The 15,089-nt window shown below is 40.3% G+C and overlaps 1 protein-coding gene across 4 annotated transcripts in view; it reads right to left on the reverse strand.

The window, feature by feature from the left end:
• CUL1 (cullin 1) overlaps positions 1 to 15,089 on the reverse strand; it is a 103,391-nt gene that overhangs the window by 36,421 nt on the left and 51,881 nt on the right. For all 4 annotated transcript variants that reach the window (XM_033194487.1, XM_033194490.1, XM_033194486.1 and 1 more), the window contains exons 3-7: positions 10,441 to 10,615; positions 7,419 to 7,586; positions 4,839 to 4,889; positions 4,555 to 4,645; positions 3,699 to 3,862 (exon numbers count right to left, since the gene is read on the reverse strand). In XM_033194487.1, coding sequence (XP_033050378.1) covers positions 3,699 to 3,862; positions 4,555 to 4,645; positions 4,839 to 4,889; positions 7,419 to 7,586; positions 10,441 to 10,615 — 649 coding nt within the window. The remainder of the gene's footprint in view (positions 1 to 3,698; positions 3,863 to 4,554; positions 4,646 to 4,838; positions 4,890 to 7,418; positions 7,587 to 10,440; positions 10,616 to 15,089) is intronic.

Raw genomic sequence — 15,089 nt, forward strand, 5'->3', positions numbered from 1 at the left:
AGAGGCAAAGCTCTCTACCTCTTAGTCTACAGACCCTTCCTGCAGGGGCTGAGGGGCACGAAGAGTGAACAGGTACCTAGGTGATTACAGAAACATTCAGGGCCGAGGGGCCTCAACACTAGCTTATTTTATATATTGGCAAGGAAACCAAGGTTGTAGGTATTGTCATCAGGTTTCAGAAAGGACAGTCATTTAGGTTCTCTATCGATTCCAAGTCAAATAGGCTCCTGGTCATCACTGTACTTGGCAGACTGTTATATTAGAACACCAAGGTCAAATTCAAATGACTAAATAAAATATGCAACTAAAGATGGTCTTTATTACTTCAACGAGGATTTGTTCTCAGTAAAAACAAAAGGAAAATAAAAACCAAAAAAGACAAGCACATTAATGAAGTATGATTTTTTTTAAAGTTTTTAAAAATTGACATTAGAAATCTAGTCATACAGAGATTCTGTAGCTCAGATCAGTCTCAATCGTATGAGACAGTCAAATCTTTCAGAAACACTAACATGGTTCACTCTTCAAAGCCATCCTTGGAAAGACAAGCCAAATATTCCAGATGTTTCCTCTAAAACACTCCTAATAGAGAAAAGTGAACACAAACCCAGGGAATCTGAACTGCTCTCAACTGGCTAGAATTTGCAGAGTATTTCTTGAAGGGTCATGTTTTATCTCAATGTTGTTCTATTTCCTGATAGAATGTTTGTTGTAATGTAAACATAATTGCTCCCTAAGTTATTAAGTAAGATTTGCCACCCTTTATCCTGTGGTTTTGCATCCTCCCAGGCATACACTGGAGGTTTTGTGGGATATATATTTGTAATACCAAATACATTAGCCTTGCTCTTTGCCACACACCATTCTTAGCACCTTTTAACAAATAAATACCTCATGTGAAAATTTGTAAATATAAAGCTCACTTAATCCGCACTATTACCTATTATTATTACTATTCACATTTTACAGATAAGGAAATTGAAGAACAGAAGCATTAAGGTCAGCCCCCTAATAAATGGTAGGGTGGGGATTTAAAACTAGACTCATAGCACAGTTTGAGATGCAAGGCTATAGGATAAGAGCAGAATTACATGGTCAAATTCCAATCTTACGCTTATAGACTCTCCGCATTATCAACTTTCAGAATGTGATGGAAGTTGTGTTTGGTGTGATCCAGGTGGATTTGGGCCAAACCTTTAACTGCTCTAGAAATGAATCCCCTGTATGGGAACCAGGATGTAGGAAGCACACTGCTTCCTTGAAGGCAGGGCTCATGCTGGATTGGACGCATCCAGGCCATTGGAAATCCTTGCTCCTCAACTGTCTTTGGTGTCAGGCCTGGTTTTCAAAACAGATTGACCTGTTCTGGGAGTGCTTCCGTAGTTCTAGCCTAAAACACTGGTTTCCTTGCCCTAGAGCACTACTACTTCATCAGTGTGGACAAAGGAGATGACCACAATCCTCTAATCAACCCATAAAAAGAACAGGCTCGCACCACGCACCACTGTCATGGATGTGCATCTGGATAAGAGGTCTTTAGGGACATAAAGTTTTAAAAGAATCACCACATACAGCAGAGTTTAATAAGAGAAGTGTTTAGGAATACAACACTGTCATATTAAACAATGAAATAACAGGCAATGCTAACATTCAAAACAGATTATGTTTCAAAAGTTCATTTGTTAGGCAGTTGTTTGAAACTCTAGGTGAGCTGGTTAGGTTCCAGATCAGCATACAAAAGTCAATTTAGCCCACTATTCTACACAAGGAACTATTAATATTCCAAGTATAATACTCTGAATAGTTCCGTTTTTGTTAAACTTTGAGATAGCAGAAATTTGTCAAGGACTTTCAACTTCAAACTTCTAAGCCCATTTATAACCACTATCTCCTATAGGAAAACACATTCAGGTCACCACAAACAAACCAGACAGAACTTTCTCTATGAGGTTAGAGCAGAGCTGTTGCTTTTAACTGACTTTCTATCTCAGCTTATGGAAAAGAGATTCCGCAGTCCATTCATGCCCCAAGTGAACAGGGAATAAAGGGCAAGCAGGTGTCAGGCTTGCAAAGATCCAGACTCCTGGAGATCTCCTAGTACAAGGGTCCTCAAATGCTGGGCTGTGGGCCAGTATGGCTCTGTGGCCTGTTAGGAACTGGGCCGCATAACAGGAGGTGACCAGCAGATGAGTGAGTATTACCACCTGAGCTCTGCCTCCTGTCAGATCAGGGGCAGCACTAGATTCTCATAGGAGCTCGAACCCTATTGTGAACTATGCATGTGAGGGATCTACGTTGCGCACTCCTTTGATCTGAGGTGGAACAGTTTCATCCCCAAATCATCCCCCTTCTTCCCCCCACCGCCGTCCATGATGCCAAAAGGGTTGGGGACCACTGTACTAGTATAGCTAGGTCAAGCATCAGCAAACCATAGCCTGTAGGCCAAATTCGGCCTGCCTGCCTTTTTCTGTAAATAAAGCTTTATTGGAACCCGGCCACACTCACTGGTATACATATCCCACTGGCTGCTTTGTGCTGCAATGGCAGAGTTGAACAGCTGCAAAAGAGATCACACAGCTCACAAAGCCAAAAGTATTTCCTATCTAGCCCTTTACAAGATAAGTTTGCTGACTCCAGACCTATGTCATTCCTTAGAGTCTAAATCCAGGATGTCTATATTTCTCTTTTTTTTTTTTTTTTGAGACGGAGTCTCGCTCTGTCATCCAGGCTGGAGGGCAGTGGCACAATCTCGGCTCACTGCAACCTCCGCCTCCCAGGTTCAAGTGATTCACCTGCCTCAGCCTCCTGAATAGCTGGGACTACAGGTTTGTGCCACCACGCCCGGCTAAATTTTTTTGTATTTTTAGTAGAAACGGGGTTTCACCACGTTGGTCAGGCTGGTCTCAAACTCCTGACCTCAGGTGATCCACCTGCCTCGGCCTCCCAAAGTGCTGGGATTACAGGCGTGAGCCACCGCGCCCAGCCAGGATATCTGTATTTCTAAGAAAGAGAACAAAGAGTAGTAATTCTACTAGATCTTTATTATCAGTGGGCCATGGTTACTCACATCTGTAATCCCAGCAATTTGGGAGGCCCAGGTGGCAGGATCACTTGAGCCCAAGAGTTTGAGACCAACCTGGGCAACCTATCTCTACAAAAATAAAACAATTAGCTGAGTGTGGTGGCTCATGCCTCTAATCCCATTACTTCTGGAGGTTGAAGTGGGACGATAGCCATCCTCTCATATTAGAATTTAAATCCTAGTTTCAGAAGAACCTTTCATCTCATATAATCCTGAAAGCCATGTAACAGAATCTTAGGGGTATTTTAGAAGCAAAAAAGGAAAAGCTTAAAGTTTGCAAATCTGAGAATATTTGTTTCTTAAAATTTTCTCATTGACGTGACTGTTATGCCCATTATATATAAATCCACATTCTAGGATAAACAGTTTAAAAAGTCATGTAGCTATTATGGTTATATCCTTAGAACAGCAAGGAGAACTCTTAGTAATGATTACCAAATTAATTTATAGAAGCTCCTTGGAGAATTAGAAGAAGCACTTGCACCTGATGAAGACACTACAGAAAAACAATGCCCAACAAATGACTTGTAAAGAAAGCTGTATATGCTAAAAAGAACTCACTTGAGTAGCAATGACTTTAACTTAAGTCTACTTAAAGTACTATATTCAAGCTTACCTTTTTCATATATTCAGTAACTGGGTTCTGCTGCAAGAATTCAGTACTCTCTCTGGTATAAAATCTCTCTGTGTCAGCCAAAAATTGAGATTCAAAGGATTCTTTATACACTGTTAACGTAGGGCCCTTTGCAAATGCATCATCTTCATTCAGCCCCAATTCCACTAGAAATGAATATGAGCTATATTTCAATTACCCTATTTTTTTGGTTATATTTCACAGAATATACTTAGGTGTAGCATTCAGTTTAAGTTATGTTTAAAAGGTAAATGTGAAATGGCAGGACATAAGTAACTCTTACTCACTAGTATTAAAGTACACTCTTTCAATAAAATAAAAAAGGAAAAAAATCCAAGATGTATAAATAGCAAGTAATTCTGACCCATGGCCAGGTATGCTTCAAAATTATGATGAAGTTCCTTTAGAGAACTTTTATATTTCCAAAAGCGATAAAAATAACTAATTTTAAATTTGCAAAGAAATACAATGCTACCCAAGTTTTTAAGACATTGTATTACTTTATCAGTTTCTCAATCTCAATTTTTCAAGCTGATATAGATTTCTGGTTATCATTGAGCTCACACTCTAACATGTCCAGTAATCCACTATGAGACCAGAAAAGAAAATAATTAAAATGTCTATTTCATCAAAATTTCCTTAAGGCACACGGATCAAACAGCTTTTATGTTGGATAAAAACAAAGTCACACTGACTTAAAAAGAAAGAGAAGTACCTTCGTAAATGCTAACAATGTCCTTTATAATATGAAAATATTTTAAAGTGAAATCTGTTAGAGCATTGTCATAATTGCCATTTGATGTGGAAACTTTGAATAAACTAAAGGGAAATTATTTACCGTAAGACTGTACAACTCCACTAATCAATCTTGTATTGATGGTTTCACCATTCCTTTCCTTTTCAATCAGCTTTAAAACAGCATTTGTTACCTTTAGAAAGGATGTAGAAAAACATTACACAGGTTATAGAATATGATATATATTACTACATATCCCTTAAACATTCACAGCCATTAAAGAATGTAAGATGGGATAATGCAAAGGAGTGAGCAGACAAAGGCTAAGCAACGAAACTGTGAAGGGACTTTAAAAGGAACACGCACACGTTCACACTAGTAGGTACCTGTTTATTCAGTGGCCTGAACAGACAGTCTCGCCAAGTCACCAGTGCAAGCTGGAGAAAAAAAAGTACAAAATGTCTATACTTTTACTATGTTTTTCCCAGATTGAAGTCATAGGAAATAATCTAAATCTCAAATTACTTCATCAAAATTTCTAGATTACAAGTTGGTCAAAATCTGCTATCATGACAAAATCAGAAAGCCATGCTCAAGAGCCAACAACTTCAAGAGGTATCCAAGCACAGACATTTGTCAGCTCAACTTCTTTATTTATATTTTCTTTGACTGTTGTTGAAAACAGTATAGGAAAAGTTTAAAAACCGTAATGATTTTTAGGAGTCTGTGATGTTACTGTAGGGTACACATTTAGGTCAAGCAGGTTTCCAAAAGGAAATGAACCAATATCATCCTGATTCCTATACTAACAACTTTTGAGTCTCAAGAAAGCATTTATATGTGAAAAAGAAAAAAAATCCCATTAGCTATTCCACAATACACACATATTTCAAAAAGGCATGGTGTACACATTTTTGTCAGTTAAAAAAATAAACAAAATGTTAAAGGGGAAGCACAAAAACCCCAAATCAAACAACTAAACCTAGAAAGTTTTGTTAGAACCAGATTAACTACATAGCAAAGTATCATTATGAAGCAATGAACAATTTTGGTATAGAAACTGGAGCTACACAAACAATAAAAACAAGTCATGCATCCAGGATACATTATACTTTTCTTTCTTTTCTTTTCTTTTCTTTTTTTTTTTGAGACGGAGTCTCGCTCTGTCGCCCAGGCTGGAGTGCAGTGGCGCAATCTCGGCTCAGTGCAAGCTCCGCCTCCCGGGTTCACGCCATTCTCCTGCCTCAGCCTCCCGAGTAGCTGGGACTACAGGCACCCGCAACCTCGCCCGGCTAGTATTTTGTATTTTTAATAGAGACGGGGTTTCACTGTGTGAGCCGGGATGGGATGGTCTCAATCTCCTGACCTCGTGATCCGCCCGCCTCGGCCTCCCAAAGTGCTGGGATTACAGGCGTGAGCCACCGCGCCCGGCCCTTTTCTTTTTTTTCTTTAGACAGGATCTCACTCTGTCACTCAGGGTAGACTCCAGTGGTAGGATCATGGCTAACCGCACCCTCCACCTCCTGGGCTCAAGCGATCCTCCCACCTCAGCCTCATGTGTGGCTGGGACTACAGGTGCGTCACCATGCCTGGATACACATTTTTATAGGTCTCATTATGCTGCCCAGGCTGGTCTCCTGTCTCAGTCTCCCAAAGTGCTAGGATTACAAGCATGAGCCACTGCAACTAGCATCATGTTTTTCTTTTAAATTTGTCAAAAGTGAAGCTACAAAGTATTGCTATTATAGCAACATTCTTGGATATGGTGATTAACTCCTTTATGTAGAATCTGACATTTTAACAAAACTAGTTTTAAAGGGCATTGCCTGTGTTGATCTGACAGTCTATGAACAGACTGTTCTGGGTCCTCCCTTAATTGCTGTAGAACACTGGTTCTCAAATTGGAGCATGCATCAGAATTGTCTGGAGAGCTTCTGAGTCCTCCCTTAATTGCTCTAGAACACTGGTCCTCAAACTGGAGCATGCATCAGAATTGTCTAGAGAGCTTGGTTAAAACATTGCTGGGCCCCATCTCCAGAGTTTCTCTTTAAGTCTAGGATGAGGCCTGAGAATGTGCATTTCTAAGAAGTCCCCAGGTGATGCTGACAGAGCAGGTTTGGGGACCTGATACAGTTTGGCTACGCCCCCACGCAAATCTCACCTTGAACTATAGCTCCCATAATTCCCACATGTTGCGGGAGGCACTCAGTGGGAGAGAACTGAATCATAGGGGTGGTTCCCCCACACTGTTCTCATGGTAGTGAATAAGTCTCACGAGATCTGATGGTTTTATAAGGGTTTCTGCTTTCGCTTGGTTCTCATTCTGTCTTGCCTGCCACCATGTAAGATGTGCCTTCTGCCATGATTATGAGGCCTTCCCAGCCATGTGGAACTGTTAAGCCCATTAAACTTTTCTTTATAAATTACCCAGTCTCAGGTAGTTTTTTATCAGAAGTTATGAAAACAGACAAATACAGGACCATACTTTGAAAGCCAATGGACAAAAAAACCCCTTTCGTTGACTGAAGCAACATATATTAATGAGGGTAATTTAGTAATTAAGTCAGGGTCCTCTCCCTGAAGCAGGGTTTCCCAGACTATAAAGCATGGGAGGGCTAATCCTCAGGGCTCGCCCTCAGGTATGGGCACCTGATTTGCCTGGGACTGCCAGGACTCAGGACTGTCAATGAGAAAACTCATGCAGTTCCATGCAAATTGTGATGGTAGGGTCAGGTAATTAAAGAAGAAATTTTTAAAAAGCAAATGCAGAAATGGACAAATTGTATTTTAGAACTCCAATTTACCCATTCTTCTACTTTCTTGCTAAAAAATATTTAAGGGACATTTATTGATAAAACAATGAAAATTAGTTTACTACTCTGAAAAAAGCTTAATATTTGCCTAGATTCTCTTACTAAAAGACAATTTATCATTTTAAAAAAACACATTTAAAACAAAACTCTTACTGAATAGATCTCATATATTCCTTTTCGTCCTTCGTCACATTCACGGCGAACCCAATGTCTATTGAGGTAGGCACAAATTCCATTCAGTACTTTGCTTGAAAATCGATAATCTTCCCATTGTTGAGTGTAGAATTTCAGTACACTCTCATCCATCAAATCTTCTCCATCCTAAAAACAAGTTAACTAAAGCTTTAAGATGACTAATTTGTCACATTATAAATTAAAAATAAAAGTGAATAACATCTACTGTATTAAAATACATTGATACATGTGATTTTAGATGGCTTCTTTAAATTATTCTGTATATAAAAACATGCTAATAAACTCACAAGAATATAGTAAAACAATTCTTTCATCTCAAATTAAACAGGAACATTTTTCATGGTATTAAATATCCACACTCAAAAAAAAGTACCCTGAACATTTGATATGCAGGTAATTCCTTTTTATTAAGAAATTTACCTCAAAATCATCTGTATTTTTAATATTTTGTTTTAAAAAAAAAATTGGCCAGGTACAGTGGCTCACACCTGTAATCCCAGCACTTTGGGAGGCCGAGGTGGGCAGATCACTTGAGGTCAGGAGTTCAAGACCAGCCTGGCCAACATGGGGAAACCCTGTCTCTGCTAAAAATACAAAAGTTAGCTGGCTGTGATGGTGCATGCCTGTAGTCCCAGCTATTCGGGAGGCTGAGGCAGGGGACTCGCTTGAACCCAGAAGACAGAGGTTGCAGTGAGCCAAGATCCTACCACTGCACTCTAGCCTGGGCAACAGAGCAAGACTCTGCCGCCCCCCCGCCCCCCAAAAAAGAAATCAAATCAACATGTCCTACTCAGCAATTCAGACAACGAGGCTAATACTATTCAATTTTTAAATGTATCTTCTTCCTTCTTAAAAACCATAAAAACACTTTTTTGTGGTAATCTATAAAAATAATGTGAGTACGATAGTATAACAATACTTCCTCTTTAACAAGCCCTCATAAAGAAAATGTGCATTTACCAAAATTATTTTTATCCAGATTTCCAAAACTCGAGTCACGAACTTTTATTTGAAGGAGACTAACTTGAAATTTTTTCTTAGGGATGAACGGCATCTACAAAGTAAGCTTTACCCTTTAAAATCATTAATGGCACTGTATGGCAGCACTGCCATTTAGGTGTGTGGAGCAGAGAAGCACTCAAGAGGAAGGTGGGGGCGGAAGGGCTGCAGGAAGGGCTGGGGCGAGCCCACTGGCTTCTCTGAGCCTCAGTGTCTTCAGTGAAAACTAAATGGCTACGACAGACTTGAAGCTTCATCTGTACAAGGTACACGAGTGACCGAACAAGCCATGTAAAAACCTGATCATCTCTTGACACACATAATTTTTTGTTCATTTAAATTTAAATAATATGAAATGAACTTTAAAATGTAAAGCTAAGCTCTTTTGGTTGATGGTACCTGACCTTTTTAAAATGCAAAAATATCACTGATGGCATGGTCATCAACATTATTACTTAGCACAATATACTGTTTCTTACTTTAGTACTAAAGAATAATTAATTAATTAGAACATTCACTTTACAATGTGTTATGAATAAAAAGAACAGTGGCTTCAGCAAGACCTTAGAAACACCATGTGAGGAAGATGAAAATAATACACTAGTCACAACTTGTGGCCAGCCAACTACATATAGTCTGTTAGCGTGATGTTTTAAAGTTTTCAATTAGCTTGTAAAAATAAATTAGGTAAAACAATTTTGCAGCATGCAGAAATTTCTGCACATTGTGTAAATCAAAAATATTTAAAATATATACACAGAAGAGTTCCTGCAAATTTCGCTGGGTTGAGAGTATAGACATCTTCACTCTGTGACAGTGTAGAACCAGATGAAGGACCCACTTGCTCATCTTGTGGCTAGATATAAGGAGTCACACTGCCTTTGCTACAAAGGATGAAGACCAAGGAAGAAAAAGGCGGGAGACGAAGGGGAAAAGACTCCACCACTGCCCAACCAAAGGCTTGGAGTGGGAGGGACCTATGCTAGAAGGAAATGGATATTCACAGTGAAACTCATCCTAGTCACGAGCACAACTTCACAGCAGTTTTGAAATACACGTCATGGCCAGGCACTGTGGCTCACACCTGTAATCCCAACACTTTGGGAGACGGAGGCAGGAGGACTGCTTGAGCCCAGGAGTTGGAGACCAGCCTGGGCAACATAAAGAGACCCTGATTCTACAAAAGATTTAAAAATTAGCTGGGAGCTGGGTATGGTGGTACATACCAGTAGTCCTAGCTACTCAGAAGGCTAAAGTGGGAGGACTGTTTGAGCCCAGGAGTTGGAGGCTGCAATGACCTATGATTGGACGACTGCACTCCAGCCTGGGTGACAGAACAAGACCCTGTCTTTAAAAAAAAAAAAAAAAGAGAAAAGAAAAGAAAACAAAAAATACTTCACAACCATGTGTAAAGAGCAAGATCACATTTGAAAAACATGGTTTCCAAGACTGAATAACCTTACAATTATTTATACACCTGACAGGGAACCCCACGTTGGGTTTACAGTAAATGCAGGTAATATGAATACGTATTTGCTTTAAATAAAAAAGTTCATCATTTCTAACAACCAAATCCAAAATGGTTGGTAACTTAAGGAAGGGACTATTATGCTAAAAGGTTATCAAATCTTTCTAATTTAAAAAAAACAGAATGAGCTGGGCACAGTGCTAAGCATTTGCAGAGTCTCAGCTACTCAGGAAGCCGAAGTGGAAGGATCACTTGAGCCCAGGAAATCAAAATTCCAGCCTAGGCAACATAGTGAGATCTCCATCTCGAAAAAACAAAACCCCAGAATATAGTTTATGATGATTTCATATTCACAGTAGGTAAAAGACTATGCAATAGCAAAACACTGTCACCCACATTAGTGTCTAAAACATAACAGATGACAGTGAAAGATTTAACAAGTTAGAACCACGATTTCACTCCTTTTTAAAATATCCTGTTATGAATACTCAGTGTATATGTGAAACATCTTACCTTAAGAAGATTTGTCAAGTAATTCTTCAAAAATTCCTTAAGTCGTTTATATAATTCCAGGCCAACAAACTGAGCTCCTCCAGGTGTCTGCCCCTTTTTCGACTTAGAAGGAGGAACTCCAGCACCTCGTGCTTGGTTTGACTGGTGAACACTAGTACAGTAGTTATAAACATGACTTGGAGAGAAGTTAAGGAAACCAACATATATCACAGACGTTAACGGTCATTAACATAAACATATTTTCTTATATTTCATTACCAGTGCATTCCCAATATATCAACCAAAACCTGTTAAAAACTAGAGTGGAACAAAGATCCCATTCACACTATCCATAAAGCTAAAAGGCAACAAGCCCCATTCACAAAGTTCTTGGTAGGCCTTGAGAGCAACACTGCCAAGGTGGAGAAGGGAACATTCCAGGAGGGAGGTTGCCAATAAAAAAATCTGGACCTTTTAGATTGTCTAGTGTGACTGACCTTGTGGAAAACTGTCCCAAAAGGAAAATGCAATCACTGACTCCTGGAAAAGCCAACAGCTAACAACAAGCACTGTCTATTATGATGCTCAGCTGTAACTTTTTCAGAGGCACACATTCTAAATATTGAAATAACACAAACTTTATTTTAAAATGACTTAGAGAGCCAAGTCCTTATATTACAATAGTCATAGACGTCTAAAACTTATCAGTCAATGGCAGCAGTGTCCACACACTACTGAGAAATACAGAGATGCATAAACCACAGCAGAGACAGCTGATTGCAAAACAGCTGCATCTGCAGGGGGAGCGCAGAGAATGAGAAGATGGGGACGGGCAGGGCAGAGAACCATCATGTTCTGCTGTATCCTTTAAATACAATGAGCTTATCTGCGTGTATTATTAATTGACTAAAATGAACGGAAAGATACTTATACTCAGAAAGATCAACAAAACAGAACAGAACAATATTCTGGTATAATTAAGAATTTACTATATAAAGATACTTCAAGACAGTGGGTAAAAGATTATCTAATAAATGGCATGAGGCAAGATATTGTTAAATATTCCATGTTATATTCCAAAATATATTACAAATGGATTAGGATTTAAAATATACAAGCTAAAACAGTAAAACCAAGAATATATATGTGAACACTTATCTGTTCTCAGGTTGGAGTGGCCCTTTCTAAGTAAGGTCATACAAAAAAGTGAATTCAGGCCGGGCGCGGTGGCTCACACCTGTAATCCCAGGACTTTGGGAGGCCGAGATGGGGGGGATCACGAGGTCAGGAGATTGAGACCATCCTGGCTAACACGGTGAAATCCTGTCTGTTTGGGGTCCCTGACTTCCCACAACATGTCTCTACTAAAAACACACAAAAAAATCAGCTGGGCGTGGTGGTGCGCGCCTGTAGTCCCAGCTACTCGGGAGGCTGAGGCAGGAGAATGGCATGAACCCAGGAGGTGGAGGTTGCAGGAAGCCGAGATCGCGCCACTGCACTCCAGCCCGGGCGACAGAGCAAGACTCCGTCTCAAAAAAAAAAAAAAAAAATAAAAAAAAAAAAAAAAAAAAAAAAAAATACGAAATACCTTAAACTAACTATCTTTAATGAATTAAGGTAATTTAAAGCAATAAAAAAAGAATCTCTATGAAAACATGAACAAAATATACCACAGAAAATCTAAAAGGTAAAATAAATACATACTAATGCTCCCAAATCTAATAAAATACTCAACCAATCTAGGTAGTAATCAAAGAACTGTATTTTAAAACAATGAAAAATTTTATTATTTCAATTGTACAGAGAATCACAGCTCACAATAAGCAACTACTGTATACTCATGACCCAGTTTTGACAGATCTTACTGCATTCCCACACTTGTCTCATATTCCACCTATAGCCCCCCTCAACTTTTGAGAAAATAAAATATTACAGGTTGTAAGTGAAGCACTATGTTCTCTTCTTTCATCCCACTCCTTCCTCTTACCCTAGCAAACACCACGTTTTGGTATGTATCATTCCTATGTTTTTATATTTTGCTGGATAAATATATATCAAATACATTTCACATGTCCTACATTTTGTTTTGTTTTTTTGAGATGGAGTTTCACTCTTGTTGCCTAGGCTGGAGTGCAATGGTGTGATCTTGGCTCACTACAACCTCCGCCTCCCGGGTTCAAGCAATTCTCCTGCCTCAGCCTCCCAAGTAGCTGGGATTACAGGCAGGTGCCACCATACCTGGCTAATTTTGTATGTTAAGTAGAGATGAGGTTTCTCCATGTAGGTCAGGCTGGTCTCAAACTCCCAATCTCAGATGATCCGCACGCCTCAGCCTCCCAAAGTGTTGGGATTACAGGCGTGAGCCACCGCGCCTAGCCATGTTTTACATTTTTAAAATACACAAACTATAACATGTACATTTGCCTGTCATTTGTTTTTGATGGTATTTGACGTAACTACAGCTGTAATATACTGTGTAACACACATTTACAAAACTTTATCAACTCTCTTGGTGGTGGACCTTGATAATGGTCCTTTTGGCAGATGCCTTTTTTGTGTGTATTTACAAAGCTGCAAAGAATAAAACTAGCAGGTCTCCTTGCATACATGTACAAGTTTCTTGGAGCACATAAATACTAAGTGATAAGAGACGTATATTCCTTTTTTTTTTTTTTTTTGAGACAGAGTCTCACTCTGTCGCCCAGGCTGGAGTGCAGTGATGCGATCTTGGCTCACTGCAACCTCCTGGGTTCAAGCGATTCTCCTACCTCAGCCTCCAGAGTAGCTGAGATTACAGGCACCTGCCATCATTCCCAGCTCATTTTTGTATTTTAGTAGAGACAGGGTTTCACTGTATTGGCCAGGCTGGTCTTGAACTCCTGACCTCAGGCAATCCACCTGCCTCGACCTCCCAAAATTGCTAGGATTACAGATGTGAGCCACCTTGCCAGGCCCTTTTAAACAATTTTTTGTAGAGATGGGGTCTTGCTATGTTGCCCTGGTTGGTCCAAAACTCCTGGGCTCAAGCAATCCTCCTGCTTCGGCCTCCCAAAGTGGTAGGTTTAATATTATTAAGAGTTGCCAACTTGGTGCTACAAAGCGGCTGTCCAGCACCCTGTAGTGCATGAGTTTTCATTGACAACAACCTTGGCCATGCATTCATACTGTGGTTTATCATGGTTTTAATATCCATTTCTAGGGCATAGGTAGAGTTTTTTTTTTTTTTTTAAGAGACAGGATCTCACTATGTTGCCCAGGCTAGAGAGCAGTGGCTATTCACAGACATGATCATAGCATGCTACTGCCTCAAACTTTTGGTCTGAAGTGATCTCCCACCTTAGCCTCCTGTGAAGCTGAAAATACAGGCACATGCCACCACACTGGCTTGACTTAGCACAGTTCTTTTAAGGGCCTTAGGATTTTCAGAATGGTAAGTGAACACTCCTTTCAACAAAGTCACCAGCTACATTCACCCCTAAGAGAGTCACCCTGTCCTCTGAAGCTTTGACACAAGCATTAACTTCTCTCTAGCTATGAAAATACTAGGTGGCATTGAATACTATGTAGCCATAAAAAAGGATGAGTTCAGGTCCTTCGCAGGGACATGGATGAAGCTGGAAACCATCATTCTGAGCAAACTACTCGCAAGGACAGAAAACCAAACACTGCATGTTCTCACTCATAGGTGGGAATTGAACAATGAGGACACTTGGACACAGGGCGGGGAACATCACACACCAGGGCCTGTCATGGGGTGGGGGGCTGGGAGAGGGATAGCATTAAGATAAATGCCTAATGTAAACGGCGAGTTAATGGGTGCAGCAAACCAACATGGCACATGTATACCTATGTAACAAACCTGCACGCTGTGCACATATATCCTAGAAATTAAAAAAAAAAAAAAAAGTCCCAGGTGGCATCTCCTTCCAATAGAAGGATGTGCAGGGGGAGTCAGGGCACCAGCAGGGCAGAAGGCCTTGGGGGTGCAGGCTGTGTGGGGGACGGTGAGACTTACAGAGGGAACTGCTGCTGTGTGACCCTCCTGGGGGCAAGAGGCCTCCAGAGTGTGCAGGATGTGAGAGGCTCTAGTTTCTGTGTTAAGAGGCCCAAGGAAAGCTTATCACCAGGCTGAGGCTACAAGGACACAAAATTGTAAGACTCAAAATTTTAAGAATTGGCAGCACTTTGGGAGGCCGAGTTGGGTGGATCACGAGGCCAGGAGATTGAGACCATCCTGGCTAACACGGTGAAACCTTGTCTCTACTAAAGATACCAAAAAAAAAAAAAAAAATTAGCCAGGCGTGGTGGTGGGCGCCTGTAGTCCCAGCTACTGGGGAGGCTGAGGCAGGAGAATGGCATGAACCTGGGAGACGGAGCTTGCAGTGAGCTGAGATTGCGTCACTGCACTCCAGCCTGGGCAACAGAGTCTGTCTCAAAATTAAATAAATAAATAAATAAATAAATAATCTGTTGCTTACGCAGCCACCTTCATCAATGATCCTAGATTTCTGGCTAACTTGCTGTCCTCCATTAGCATTCGCTGCTTCACCTTGCACTACTGTTATAAAAGATGGCTTCTTTTCTTTAATCACACGAACCAACTTCTGCTAGCTTCTAGCTTTCCTTCTGTAGCTTCCTCACTTCTCTCAGCCTTCACAGAATTGCAGAGT

Source organism: Trachypithecus francoisi, unplaced genomic scaffold (genome assembly GCF_009764315.1).
Source record: "Trachypithecus francoisi isolate TF-2019V2 unplaced genomic scaffold, Tfra_2.0 Lachesis_group4, whole genome shotgun sequence".
In the NCBI taxonomy this organism is placed as follows: domain Eukaryota; kingdom Metazoa; phylum Chordata; class Mammalia; order Primates; family Cercopithecidae; genus Trachypithecus; species Trachypithecus francoisi.